Raw genomic sequence first — 14780 nt, 5'->3', positions numbered from 1 at the left:
TCTTTTTTTTAAGGGTTAGTTATTGAAAATTTGAAAAATTTTCGGATGAGTCTAAATTCAGCTAATACGCTCTATTAGTGTGACGTCACACACCGCCATTTTTGGTTCTCCTGTCAGTGTTCGGAATCCAAACAAATAAATTGTCATTCAAATTAGTACGTTGTTGTTGAAGGAATTGACTTATTTTCATAAATAAGAGTATTTGAGGAACGATTTCAGTATTAATTGACAGAAGCAACGAGGTTAATACCATTAAGTTTGAATCCTATATCATTCCCCAGATTTTGTAAAAAGCCATGTTTATTAGTTGAACTTCAAGTTCGAACTTACTGGCATTAATCTCGTTCCTTCTGTCTATCAATTAATAGTAAAATCGTTCCTTAAATAATCTTATTTATCAAAATAAGCCAATTTCTTCAACGACAACGTACTAATTTGAATGACAATTTGTTTGTTTGGATTCCAAATACTGACAGGAGAACTAAAATGGTGGTGTGTGACGTCATCACTAATAGAGCGTATTTGACCCTCCCTTCAACATTGTTACTGAAAGAGGTACAAAAAATGGTTTCTACAAAAGTTTCATGAAATCGACTAGTGTTTTTTAAAATGATTTCACAAAATGGAATATATACAGAGGGGGCAACATATTGATTGCAACTTCATTTTTTCAATTGGAACATCCTGTATATTTGTCTATATTTGACTAGCTCTTTTTCCCCTGATTTCGAATATATAACATATGTTTGGCCTATCTCTCTTATTCTGAGTACCACAGAGTTTCAAATTTTAAGAACCACTTGGCAAGCTAAGTAATCAGTTTTCAAGTGAAAGGCTGCGATAATTCAAAACGTCCTTTTTTGAGTTATCTCGTTGTCAACGATATATGACATACGTTTGTCAATGAATGAATATATTCATCGAATATGCACTACACAGAAGTGGAAAAATATTTTCAATTTATGTGAAGAACATTTCACGTGAATCAAATTCTTTGCTCATGACACGAACCTTTTCAGAATATAGAAGATAAATCTGTTATCTGTCAAAAGGGATTTTTAGATTTGTCTGAGAAATTCATAAACATTCCCCTGATATTTCAGATATATGTTCATAGCCACTTTTATAGTTTCCTTCTTTAGTGAGTGTTGTTCTGTGGAACAAACGAAACAACCCCCTTTAAAAAAAAATTATCCCAGTTTTCAGACAAGTCAAAGCCAATGTTCCAAGCATACCAGTAATATGGAAAGTTGTAGACGGTCCTCTATCCGGTATCAACGATATAGACAGAGATGAGCTCCTCTACAACCTGCAATTTATGCAAAATGTAAAAACGAGCAGACAACGAAAATTCGAGGTCTTTAACAAAATTAAAGGTGGTCCCCCACGATAGTACCGAAGCGCTGAACTCGACTTTTTTTTTTCAGGGAACCGTAGACTCGACGACATGGACTTTAAGGATATCGAAAAACTCGGCGTTTTTGTACAGGGCGTTCCGTCTTACGTCCTGAGAAAGGAACTGGACTGCAATAAGGTGGAAATAGTGTCCTTTCTAGGCAAGATGGGCTTGAGGAGAAAGTTGTTAGGTGAGTAGGTTATGAAGTTATACAGGGCGAGACACGGTTAGATACCACATTTCGAAAAATTACTGTGGGGCAGTGACGGCTCGTCAGGGTCGGCAGGGTCGGCCGGGCCGACCCAAAAATTATCGGGAAATAGAAAATAATTCTAGATATTCAATTCATTCAAACTCAATCGGAGTTATCGATTTCGATATCCAAATTCCCTCGGTAATGAATATTTCCACTCAGAACAGGAAAATATAACTTATACCGGCCAATTTTTTCTTTCGGACCCACCTAATATTCGATTTCCAAAGCATCCAGCGTTGTTATTCCCTTTCATAAATTGTAACAAACCACAATCGTAAATGGTTACTTTTCGTAACATCACCCCAAACAGGTTATTCCAGAATTGTACGTAACACCGTAACATTTGGTCTGAAATGTAACACAAATGTTACAATTATACAATTGCAACCCCTGGAATGTCACTGAAAGCATCTCATCACGTTAGGTCGGCCAAGAGCCGATGGCGGAACCAGCGCTACCGAGAGCGCTACGTAAAGGAAAAGATACTACGACATACGCCCAGAATACGACCACTCAATAGAACGGCACAACAACTCGATGTAAGGTCGCTTCCCAATACACAGGGTCGGCTGGCCGGTTATCCTATTGCAGAGCGTCAAGCAGCAACTTTTCACAGTTTATTTCAAATATTTGATAATTAAATGAATGGTTAATTTATGTATTTATTTATATTTTTATTAAATTATGAGACATTATGTCTTAATCAGAAAAGAACTTATTTATGCCGTTCGATAGTAGCTATTGATTTTCAGATCATGAAAATATAATTAATATATTCAAATGAATGGTTAATTATGGGATATTACGTCTTAATCAGAAAAGAACTTATTTATGCCGTTCGATAGTATTTAGGTATTGATTGTCTGATCATGAAAATATAATTAATATATTCCTAACTTTGAAAACATCCTGATTTCAAAAGTTCTGTAATTTCGAGGGAGAAAATTCGCGAGGAAATGAATAATTCTGCGTGCTTTTCTTGGGAAATAGACGAAACAACGGATGTTAAATATTTTTGTCAGATGTCAGTAATTTTCCGCTTCGTTCGAGAAGGTAAAAATATCCGAACGATTTTGGGGTTTTTTCGATGTTAGTAAAGGTCGAACCGCGAATGATATTTTCAATACCTTGTTGGACAATTTTAAAGATTTGAATTTAGCGACTAAATTAGTAGGTCAAACATATGACGGGGCAGCTGTGATGGCGGGGGAAATTTGGGTTACAAGCGCGAATAAAAACAATTGCTCCTCAAGCACTATTCACGCACTGTTATGCACATAAATTGAATTTAGTGTTACAAGATTCGACCAAGAAAATCAATGAGTGTCGCGAGTTTTTTTCGAATCTTTCAGGATTTTCGTCGTTTTTCACTAAATCAAGTAAACGCACTAATATTCTAGACGAAATTTGCAAAAAAAGATTACCCTCTAGCTCGGAAACTCGTTGGAATTTCAAATCTCGCGCTGTAAAAACAATATTCGATAAGAGAGAAGAATTAATTGAAGTTTTTGATCATATCAGCGACAATTTAGATGAATGGGATGATATTACAATACGTGAAGCTACCGGTCTGAAGAAAATGTTGAATGATTTCGAATTTTTGTTCATTCTCCACTCTTTTAATTTGATTTTTACATACACAGATCCCGTTTTTTCTATAATCCAGCATAAGTTATCAGATATAACTTATTGCAACGCCAGAATCACTTCTTTATTATCGACTCTGAAAAAATTTCGCACAGAAGATGAGTATTTCATTCGCTTATATTCAGAAGTAGAAAAACTCCCAGAAGTAATGCCACCGAGTGCTAGACGTCGAAAACGTAAAATAGATTCCGAAATTCAGCTCACGGATAATTCCTCAATGAAACGGCTTTTTTGTGAAATTCTGGATTTAATTATAACTCAAATTGAAATAAGGTTTAAAGACATTTCATCACTTCATTTTTTGGAACTAATGAATTTTAATAAATTTGATATATACGTTCGTAATTTTCCGGAGTGTGGCCGACCCACATCTCGAGGGCACGAGCCGTCACTGCTGTGGGGGAACCAGCTGGCTAGAAATATCGATGTTGAGGGCGTTCAAAGCTGTTGGTATTGTTGTTTTCAGTCTCCATCGTGGCGTGATCGGGCAGAATAGCCTGGCTTATACAGGGTGTTCCTAAATTTGAGGTACAAAGGAAAATGAGAGATTTCTTGGATAATTTTAAGAAGAAAAGTCCTCCAATCCTGGTTTTGATAATCGAATATACACACCTCGTCAAAAGTCTTGGCCACCATAGGTTTCTCAAAAAAATAAACAATTCTGGTTCTGCAAGTGAGATGAATATTTTCCTCTATTTCAACTGCAATATATTTGATAGAAAATCATTGTTACTCTTTGCTTCACTTATTTTTGGTTATTATTATGGTTATTCCACAACTGAATCCGAATTCAATAGTCCGTATTACCACCTCTTCTTTCAAACAACTACCTAATACGCCTAGTCATCCCACGAATCAAGTCATCATTGAAATTTTCAGGCATATCGTTCCATTCTTCCTGAAGGGCTAAACTGAATTCCTGAAAAGATGGAGGTGGGTTTTGGCCATTAGATATCGCTCTCCCTAAGTAATCCCATAGTGCTCAATTGGATTCATGTCTGGTGAGTTTGCTGGCTAGTTCATTCTCTGGAAACCCTTTCTCGTCGACTATCACTTTGTAAAAAAAGTACGTTGCGCCATTGTAGTAAAAGCCAGTCTTGGTGGTATTCTGCCCATTGCTGGCGGGTAGCTCTATGTCCAGGTGATGGCCTAGGTACTTTAAAATGTCTACTTGCTCTTAAATTTGAGGAATGCAACCGTCTCCTCATGGTACTGGTTGAGACTACCCGTCTATAGGTCCTCAAAAAATAACTTCGAGGGGCTGTTACAGATGCCATTCGATTCCTTCGAGTAAAATTTGCGATGTAATGGTCTTCCCTTGCAGACGTTACTCTGGCTCGACCAGGCACTGGTCTCCGGGCAACGCTGCCGGTATCCTGGAAAAGGGCCACTATGCGCCTTTTACTGAAGTCCGTGGAATATTCAACCTTGCGCAATCTGGTGGTTCGACAAAGCTTCTTGATGTAGGGCTACCAATCTTGCTTAGTCAAACAGAGAAATTGGATGTCCTGGCATTTTCCACGGAATATTCTCAATATTACAACTCTCGTTATTCGCTGAAATCTGATTAACTTCGAATACACCTGTATTCTCCAGAACAATTAATATTTTTGCCGGTTTATTGTTTTCATTTAAGTGATAAGATAGTGAATATTCCAAACACAAAAAATTGTCATGTTAAATTCAACAAGTTGGGAGTTGATAAGGAGTCCAAGAATTTTTATGAAGTGTGTATATATGGAAATCTCTACACCATGTTCTCTAACGAGAAAATCTATTTTTATATTTTTATCGATAATTTCTGAGAGAGGATGACATTTATCACGTTTTCTGCAGGTGTCCTGGCCCAATGCCTCAAGAAAGAGTTCGGAAAGCAGGTTTACCGGAATTACGGATTCATAAATAAGTTCTACGGCGTGATCTGTGGCTATGGCGTCGAGGAATTGGCACAGATCAACGAGGACAATTTCATTCTGATAAACGAGGATGTCTTCATCAATCTGGACGAGTGCAGTTTTCACCAGCTGAAGGTTGGTTGATGTATCTTTCGGTCTTATCGAGAAATAGTCTAGCGTAGCAGAGTCCGGAACATCGGAAGGACGTTGCGTTTCCCAGTTAGACGGTTAATGTTCTCGTATCAAGATGGTATTGGGCAGTATAAAAAATATTATTGAATTTATATAAGGATAAAGGCTTTTAGATGGGTCTCTTGAAGACGGTATGCATTTGTTCGACAAAGAAAATAAATTATTAAGAGGGATGACCACCATGTCGTTTCTTGCGTATCAGCGGAAGTTGTACATTCACTTCACGAAACTACAGTTTTACCTCTTTTGTAATGATTTTTGATAGATTTTTTTTCACGAATATTTCAAAAATAAAGGGTGTTTCTTTTTCGAGGTATATAACTTTAAGTTGGCATTACTGTTCAAGATGGCGACCGATTTAACAGCTGTCAAGTGATTTATTCTCAGTTTGGTTTGGCAATTCATCATGAATAGACTCACGCCTTAACAACGCTTGCAAATAGTGCAATTTTATTTCGAAAATAATGGTTCTGCGCGGAATACGTATCGCGCACTACGTCCATTTTATTTTGTTTAGCGATGAAGCGCACTTCTGGTTGAATGGCTACGTCAACAAACAAAACTGCCGCATTTTGAGTGAAGCTAATCCTCAAGTGTATGTCGAAACACCGTTATATCCAGAAAAACCGACTGATTGGTGCGCTTTATGGGCTGGTGGAATCATTGGTCCGTACTTGGCACGAAATCGTGTAGGAAAAACTACTCTTATCAATTAATCTTCAAATTAATTTAAATGAGATATGATAACTTCAAACTTCTTCAAAAACGAATATGGCCAAAACGTTACAGTCAATGGTGATCGGTATAGAGCCGTGATTACTAACTTTTTCATTCCTGAATTGAACAACCATGATGTCCAGGAGCTGTGGTTCCAATAAGACGGCGCAACATGTCACACAGCTCGTGTCACAATCGATTTATTGAAAGACACGTTTGGTGACCGCCTAATTTCACGTTTTGGACCTGCGAATTGGCCTCCAAGATCTTGTGATTTAACACCGCTAAACTACTTTCTGTGGGGCTATGTAAAGTCATTGGTCTATGCGGATAAGCCACAAACCCTTGACCATTTGGAAGACAACATTCGCCGTGTTATTGCCGATATACGGCCACAAATGTTGGAAAAAGTCATCGAAAATTGGACGTTCAGATTGGACTACATCCGAGCCAGCCATGGCGGTCATATGCCAGAAATCATACTTAAAATGTAATGCCACAAGATTATCTTGCAGATAAATAAAATTCATGTCAATCGAATAATCCATCGTTGTTTTATTGCAATTTAAAGTTCTATAGCTCTAAAAAAACAGCCTTTATATACTGTTAATGTAAATGTGAACTTCTTCAGAATTGAAAAAACTTGATTTTTTTCTAGATGCTGTACGACATAGCGGTAAGACCGACAGTCTACGGTATTCCCCAGGGTTGGAACAAGAGCGTTGTCAGAACCTTGGGCACCCTCTTGTGCATGACGCCCATAAAAGATCTACTAGGAATGGACCCTCTGGCTTTCACCGGTGTTAAGCCCAAGGTCCTCAGAAACCTCAGCAAAGAAAAGCTCGAGGTCCTGAAGCTACATCTGCGCTATTTCGGCATACATTCCAAAAACGAAATATGGAAGATGATCGGTATACCGAGTGGCTCTGCGAAGAGGGGTTTCTACCCTTTCGTCTTGATAGTATCGTCGTTGGCTTTTTTTCGGGTGAGTTTGTATTGAAGGCACTTGAATAATTTTGATTCATTTCGAATACATCTGCAAGGGAGTGCTGTTGTTTTCTTCCATAACCTCAATTTTAAATGGTGACATTCGAGAAGAATATTGGGATATTATCAGTCTCAGATAACTTTGGAAAACTCTGTGACAGTTTAATTATATCTCAGAGTATACTGTTTTTCAATTGAAATTATACAATTTTTGAAGATTCAGTATATATTTTTACTCTTTCAAAAAAAGAACTCAAATTCCTATCTTGAGCTACCTTTTTGGATGCTTAATAAGATATTGATATCTAAGCTATTTATCACCATCTGAGATACTTTTCCAGAAGACGATATCAAAAATACAATTTACTTTTTGCCGATAAATAAAAGGTAGCTTATGAACTTTAATAGTTATTTATGCAACAAGTGCAAAAAGTGAATGTTTATTGCACTCGACGTGAAATTGTCAACACGTCAACACGTCGAGTGCAATAAACAATTTTTGCACGAGTTGCATACAACATTTTTTCTACGTTCATGCAAAAAGCAAAAAATGATTTATTGAGGTGCGGCATTAGGTGTAAGAAAATGAAAAGCGCAACTTGAATACTTTATTATTAATATCGATTTGCATTGAAACAGGAACTAATACGTTACGAACAATTTAACTCAAACTTTATTTTTACCCACAATGTTGAAATTGAATGAACAATTGGTGCAATTTTCAATATGAATATTTCGTAGTGAAGTACTTTTTAAATCCACTTCTTGATTTGTTACTGCTGTAAACGTACTAGTACTTGGTGCTGAAATATTTGTTTGTCATGAAACAGCACGTTGAAGTAGAATGACAGATGAGTGCAATAAAAACTTTATTGCACTAGTGCAATAAAGAACTTCTTTTTCCACTAAATATAGTTCAATAAAGTTTTGCTTTTTGCATGAATGTAGAAAAAGTAAGTTATATGAAACTAAACTACGTTGTTCTGATAACTCTCAATCTGAAATTCTGACGATAATTTTTACGCAAACCATTGAGAAAGAGCTGAATTATAAATAATGATCGACGATAGAATCATATGTGCAAAGCGATCCGATAACAAGATCCAGTAGTCAGGTTGTTCGGAGATGATGCACTGTAGATGACAATCTCAAAAACAATGGAATGACTCATTACGCTATTTCTCGGCAAATCCAGAGACGATTGGTCGGGTTCATCTGGCAATAGTTTGATAATCCAGTAATACGATTTGGAAAATCCCAACTCTAGGTGCGCGATATATGAAACAAAGACTTAAAAAAAAAGTTCAGTAGAAAGATGGGAAGATATAAAATAGCAGACTTTTCAGCTGATGACTTATTGATTATGTCATTATAGATCGATAAGTTGCGTAATTAAATATTGAAGAGTTAGATACATGGAGTGTACATGACAAACTCAAGTCATAGCATATATCGAATCGTTTAGTTTAATTGCAACAGATTGCCATAATTACATTTATAATTTTGAACAGAGTTAAACTATCTCTATTTTCATTTGAAATCTTGATTTTATTTGGAATTCTGATTCTTGCTACTTTTGAATGTCGAAATTCTCAAAATATCATGTGGTGATTCTGTGCTTAGCCGAGAGATGGCGTGGTAGGCTACGCATATCTCTCTAAGTCGATAACACGTAGCCTTCTGATTGACAAAATATACCGACAAAATACAATTTCTTCAACTGTACAGGACGTTAATACCTATTGTTATATAGAGTGTTCCTAAATTGGGGGTAAAAAGGAAAATTAAAGATTCCTTGTGTAATTTAATTAAAAAAATTCCTATGAACATGGTCCTGTAAGCGCTTTGTTTTTGTATTACAGGGACTCAAGTCATAGCATATATCGAATCGTTTAGTTTAATTGCAACAGATTGCCATAATTACATTTATAATTTTGAACAGAGTTAAACTATCTCTATTTTCATTTGAAATCTTGATTTTATTTGGAATTCTGATTCTTGCTACTTTTGAATGTCGAAATTCTCAAAATATCATGTGGTGATTCTGTGCTTAGCCGAGAGATGGCGTGGTAGGCTACGCATATCTCTCTAAGTCGATAACACGTAGCCTTCTGATTGACAAAATATACCGACAAAATACAATTTCTTCAACTGTACAGGACGTTAATACCTATTGTTATATAGAGTGTTCCTAAATTGGGGGTAAAAAGGAAAATTAAAGATTCCTTGTGTAATTTAATTAAAAAAATTCCTATGAACATGGTCCTGTAAGCGCTTTGTTTTTGTATTACAGGGTGTTTCTTGTAGTCCTACTTTATTGTGATGATTATATCAATTTATCGAATATTCAATAATCTTCGCTACATATTGGGTAAATAAGTACCAAAGTTTTATGATGAGTTCATTCATCCCAGCTTACTAACTGGATCTTTATAACAAATAATCTGGATTTTTCTAAGAGAATTGTTTGGAATTTTTCTCAAAATTGGTAGCAGCATACTATAGCAGCATATATAGAGAAAGGATTCTTTATACTATGGTAGCAGATACGACAAAACTACAAGAAACCGAAAAGTGCACTACGGCATTTTCTTTTTGCTTTTTTCTAAAATAGTATCGGTCCACCAAAAACAAAGGTCTGCAGGAAAGAAGCAGGCACTGTTCCAGAAAAAATATCACTCTGTAGATTCGCATTCAAAATTAGCGTATCACATGATGAAAAGTTTAATTTGGAATATCTTCGCCATATTAAAGTTAAATATCTTGTGAAGAGAAGGTGCTATGATAAAAAAACTTGAACAGAATAAAAATTTAGCAACCTGTATCTCGAAAACAAAGCGTTTTTCCCTTGAAATGATCCGAGGAGTCTATCAATATTGTTTGTACCAATTCAGGAACACCCTGTAGAGCAAAAATTGAAGAAAATGTTTCACATTTTTGAAAGCGTGTAACTTTTCAAGGCAAGATTTAAAAAGTTTATATAAGACACTCCCTTTAATTTTCGACAAAGATTCACTTCCTAAAATATTCGCACTTATTTGGTAACACCCTATATACTGCGAATTGAAAATAAAAAAACGGAACCTTTGAATCTCGCACTCTTATTAATACACCGAGTTAAAGTTTCTACGAATGCATATTCTAAAATGTTCTAAACTTATCGATTATCTGCAATCTCAACTGCACAATTGAAATTCTTCATTTCCCGATTTTTCTCAATATTTTCACGAAAACATCCTCATTGTTTGGTCCTCGGAAAAATACAGATTCAGCCATAATCCCCGGATTAATACTAGAGATTACGTTTTTTTCGCTGGGGAATTCACGTCGAGAAAAAAAAAATTATTTCGCGATTACATCAACCCGCTTCAAAATGGCTAGATAAGATAGTCATATAGATACCTGTAAGTCGTAATCGTGGCCAACCTCGAGATAAATCGATCATAATATCCGCGAATATTCGTTGTGTCAAGTCAAAGATCGGCCGCGGTTTGGTTGAGACGCAAGGACTGCCGATCGTCCCGATCTAACGTCATGGGTGGAAAATCGAGCAAGGGCGTCGACGACGTCGCGATACCGGTAATCGACGCCACCGCTTCGGGCAGTGAAATAGTGGAGAGCGAGGACAAGTACGACGCTCAGGAGATCAGCAACATGCTGAACGAGCTCAGAACGCGTCCGGAAAGGTTCATTTTGGACAATCTGTTGATGTGCGTGGTGTTCTTCAGGAACTTCGAGAGGTGAGTATTTCGGGTTCGGTATTTGACATTCGGTGTGTGGTGACCTTTAGATAGATCGCTATTTTGACTGGGATATTTCATCATCGTCAATTATTAGTCCCATTTGAGAGTACAATGCGAATTATCTCTATAATTATATTACAAAATGATCAGGCTCATGTACAGAATATAGCTTTCTATAATGTTGACAAAATCACGAAAAAAAACAAATAGGTGATTTTTTTTTAAAACTCTTCTTCTACCATCGTTATTATCTCGTTATTTTTCGCAAATTATCGTCAGAAAAATTTCTCAATTATGACAAAAGGATAAATCTATAAAACATTTTTGGATATTTCCTTCAATAATAAACAAACTTTTTCTTAAATAACAGAAAATAGCTCATTAAAACATTTTAATCAACAATAATTAAGCATCTTTTCTTTATAACATATGGGCTTTATAGTCTGTTTTTCACCTGAACATTCTCCGCTATGGAGATGGAGGTGTACAAGGCAGGGGTCAATGATGAGTTTTCCCAGTATGAAACACATCTTCTTCATCCTCATTCAAACCTAACGGCACCACATCGAGCTCAAACACCTCGCCAAACCCAACTTCTATCCCATACACTCCCTAATCCAACTTCCAGGGACCTCTACGACTTCTCCAACACCGTCGTGCCCAAGGAAGAGACCGACCTGAACGCCGAACTGGAGAAGGAGGTCAAGTCTTGCATAATGCCCGACACCCTCCTGGACAAGATCCAGGAGAACGTCAGATTCCGAGGTCCGGACCCAGAGGTTCGAGGCTTCGAGCGACTCGCCCATCACACGGTCTACGTGGTCAACGAAAACATCGAGGTGAAGGACGCCGTGGACCGGGGACTGTACACGAACATAGACCTCCCCGGGTGTCGGGTAGAAATCGAGGAGAAAGACGACGACCTGGTGATCGCCGAAGGAGGAGGACAGACGACCTCCTACGTCCGGAAGAAGAACGAGCCGAGATACGGTAATGCTTTTCTGGTATTTGCTCAACAACGTTTACACGAGTCCGTTACGGATGTAACTTCGTAACGGTTTGTTATTACACGTTTACGAACCTGGAATAATCTTTGTAAAATGGCTCGTCAAATGGACTCGTGTAAGTTGATTATAATCAGCATTTACACAAGTCCATCCGAAATGGACTCGTGTAAATGCCGTTTATTATAAGACGTTCGCAAAAAATGTCTAAATGTTCTAAAAAAAATGTGAAAAATTGACATTTACACGAGTATGTTTGGGATATGCTCGTGTAAACGTTCGTAAAAACCCCCTTTTTGATGAACTATTCAGAATCTTCGTGAAATAGCCTGTCAAATTGGCTCGTGTAAGTCGATTATTATAAATCATTTACACAAGTTCGTTTCGATGAACTCGTATTAAGTGTTCATTATGAAACATTCTTAAGAGGCTCTCTGGTAGGCCTCATCAATAGGTCATCCTAATTGTTCCTCGTGTAATCTATTCATGACAATTTACACGAGTGCATTTAATGACCTATCTTGGGTAATTTGCTCAATATTGACTTTCGTGTGAATGTGTACTCGCATACCTCATGTAAATCGTTCATTCCTTATTGACACTACTCTATTTGAGAGTCATTGTCTTTTATTATCTACAAATTGGTTCCGGTCATCCGTATAATAGTCAAGACAAGGAGTAATGTGTAAAATTCGTCTGATGTCACTCGCTATACATTTACACGAGGCCATCAGAAATGACCGGTTTACTCTAAGAGTTTGATGTGAAAGATTAATTAAGCCTTTTTATTAGCCCTTACTAAATAAATCTAACAATATTGCAGGTTTTCTTAAACTCAGAGTCATAGAGAACAAAGCGTCCAAAATGGACCCAGCACAATTCGAAGAGAGGAGACTCAGCGTCGACTCTACGAGTACAAGCACCTCTGAATCTTCCTCCTCCGCTGGCCCGGTGTTAGAGGAACAGAGCGACGAATACTCCACCATAACGGCCTTCAAGACACCCAGAAATCTACACATTGTCCGCAACTCCGAGTCCGAACGCAGGCGCGACACCCTGCCCGAAGCTTGCTTCGTCAAGCGTAAGAGATGGATAACGGCCGGTGAAGACGACAGTAGCAGCGACGACGAGGATGAAGACGAGGACGAGGAGGAGCTAGATAGCGATGACGACGATGACTACGATGAGGAGGAGGAAGAGGAGCAGCAGCAGCGGAGGAACTCGCAACTGTACGAAGACGTGACATACCTGAGCTCCAAGGGGTTCATGCAGTACTTCCAGAACCGCATCTTTCCAGATTTATCGGGGAAAATCTTGGCAGGGGGGGACGTGGTGCTGGAGTCTGCGCAGGCTGTCCCCGGTTATATCTTGTGCGATAAGAAGTTGCCTGGAGGCGAGAACGTGCCGTGCAGGGTGATCCCAGCGGTGGCCATCGATTGGCCCGTTCAGGCCACTGAGTATCTGTACAGGACGGATAGAAGGACCATTATAGATCAGAAGTACAGTGTGGTGTACAAGTGGCCTACCAAGGATATGGTCAAGGAGCTGGCGACGCTCAAATGCGTGGCCATACCTAAAGGTGAGTGGGTTTTGGAATGATCTTTTTTAGTTAGTTGGTAGACTAGGTGATGCTAAGATGTCTATGAGTACTGGTGTGTCCATCACCTCTTGAATAAGTTTTGTGGAGATCGACCAAGGATTCAGCCTGATTTAAATAAGATTGACAAAAGATCAGTTGATTTCGACATAATTCATCATGTGGGTTGGGGTAGGACTTCCCATTTCAACGTTTCCAAGTATGTCTTGACCACTTTCGCAACATGGGGTCCAGCATTGTCATGCTGTAAAATCACTTAATCATGTGTTCCGTTGTATTGCGGCCGTTTTTCTTTCAATGCTCGGCTCAAACGTATTAATTGCGTTCGATAACAATCACCTGCGATTGTTTCAGTCGGTTTTAATAACTCATAATACAGAACGCCGAGCTGGTCCCACCAAATACTTAGCAAGACCTTGGAACCGTGAATTTCCCATTAATCCACATGATTTTCTGCTCTTGGGATTGTCGTAATGAACCCATTTCACGTCTCCAGTCATAATGCGATGCAGAAATCTCTTCCGTTTTTGCCTTGCAAGCAGCTGTTCACAAGCAAACAAACGCCGTTCAACATATCTCGGCTTCAACTCGTACGGTACCCAATTTCCTAGTTTCTGAATCATTCCTATAACTTTCAGGCGTTTTGAAATGGCTTGTTGCGTCACTCCCAATGATCTTGCCGATTCTTGTTGCGTTTGACACGAGTCTTGATCAAATAATGCCTCCAATTCTGCACCTTCGAAAACCTTTTCTCTTTCGCCGCCATGCTGGTCTTCGACGTCAAATTCACCGTTCTTGAAGCGTTGAAACCATTCTCGGTACGTTCTTTCACTAATAGCGGCGTCACTATTGGTACTTGAGAGTATTCGATGAGCCTCAGCTGCAGATTTACTCATATTGAAACAGAAAATTAAAATCTCCCGCAAATGACGAGAATTTGGCTCGTAAGCTGACATGTTTAATCGAGAATTACTTTATGATGCATACACAAATCGACTAATATTACGATGGCGTTGTGTTTACAAATACCCAAGCTTATTGTATGACATCTACGATCTATTTATTTCGACTACCACTTACGGCTACAGCCATCTACTGCACTCCTAATATTCAAGAGATGATTAGGTATCAAACTTATGGATACAAGGATTGCCTTTTAGGGTCTGAAGATTCATTTCCTTGTGAGGTCATATTGTACTTGATTTTCACAGGATTTTAGGAAAGTGGGTTATCCAAAACTAAAACCAACTAATGCCAACGTTTCGCGGATATATTTCCAATTCTTCAGGGCAAAGTTGAAACTTATGTGGAAAAAAAAAGTTTCAACTTTGCCCTGAAGAAGTGGA

The 14780-nt window shown here is 38.1% G+C and overlaps 3 protein-coding genes across 3 annotated transcripts in view; all 3 read left to right on the top strand.

Annotated features, from left to right (window-relative positions):
• The first annotated feature begins 1022 nt into the window (after positions 1-1022).
• Positions 1023-6910, top strand: LOC123680935. Its single transcript, XM_045619057.1, has 4 exons — positions 1023-1141; positions 1200-1376; positions 1428-1586; positions 6762-6910. Exons 1-4 carry the CDS (start codon positions 1108-1110, stop codon positions 6908-6910), a joined length of 519 nt encoding a protein of 172 aa, XP_045475013.1. The 5' UTR covers positions 1023-1107.
• LOC123680776 (inhibitor of nuclear factor kappa-B kinase subunit beta-like) overlaps positions 6865-14780 on the top strand; it is a 23609-nt gene continuing 15693 nt past the window's right edge. Inside the window, exon 1 of the mRNA XM_045618851.1 lies at positions 6865-7088. Within this exon, the coding sequence (XP_045474807.1) occupies positions 7001-7088 (88 nt within the window). The 5' untranslated portion in view covers positions 6865-7000. The remainder of the gene's footprint in view (positions 7089-14780) is intronic.
• The window catches only part of LOC123680775, a 10077-nt gene continuing 5808 nt past the window's right edge, over positions 10512-14780 (top strand). The window contains exons 1-3 of the mRNA XM_045618850.1: positions 10512-10830; positions 11462-11823; positions 12661-13416. Of these exons, the coding sequence (XP_045474806.1) occupies positions 10625-10830; positions 11462-11823; positions 12661-13416 (1324 nt within the window). The 5' untranslated portion in view covers positions 10512-10624. The remainder of the gene's footprint in view (positions 10831-11461; positions 11824-12660; positions 13417-14780) is intronic.

This window comes from Harmonia axyridis, chromosome 5 (genome assembly GCF_914767665.1).
Source record: "Harmonia axyridis chromosome 5, icHarAxyr1.1, whole genome shotgun sequence".
NCBI classification, from domain to species: Eukaryota; Metazoa; Arthropoda; class Insecta; order Coleoptera; family Coccinellidae; genus Harmonia; species Harmonia axyridis.
The sequence above is the reverse complement of the archived record's forward strand: the minus strand, read 5'-3'. Positions and strand labels throughout refer to the sequence as shown.

Excerpts from the sequence above, each read along its gene's own strand:
- LOC123680935 (XM_045619057.1), top strand. The coding sequence starts at position 1,108 with ATGTTCATAGCCACTTTTATAGTTTCCTTCTTTA. Across the intron at positions 1,377-1,427 it reads GGTCTTTAACAAAATTAAAG|GGAACCGTAGACTCGACGAC; the intron begins GTGGTCCCCCAC and ends TTTTTTTTTCAG. Across the intron at positions 1,587-6,761 it reads CTTGAGGAGAAAGTTGTTAG|ATGCTGTACGACATAGCGGT; the intron begins GTGAGTAGGTTA and ends ATTTTTTTCTAG.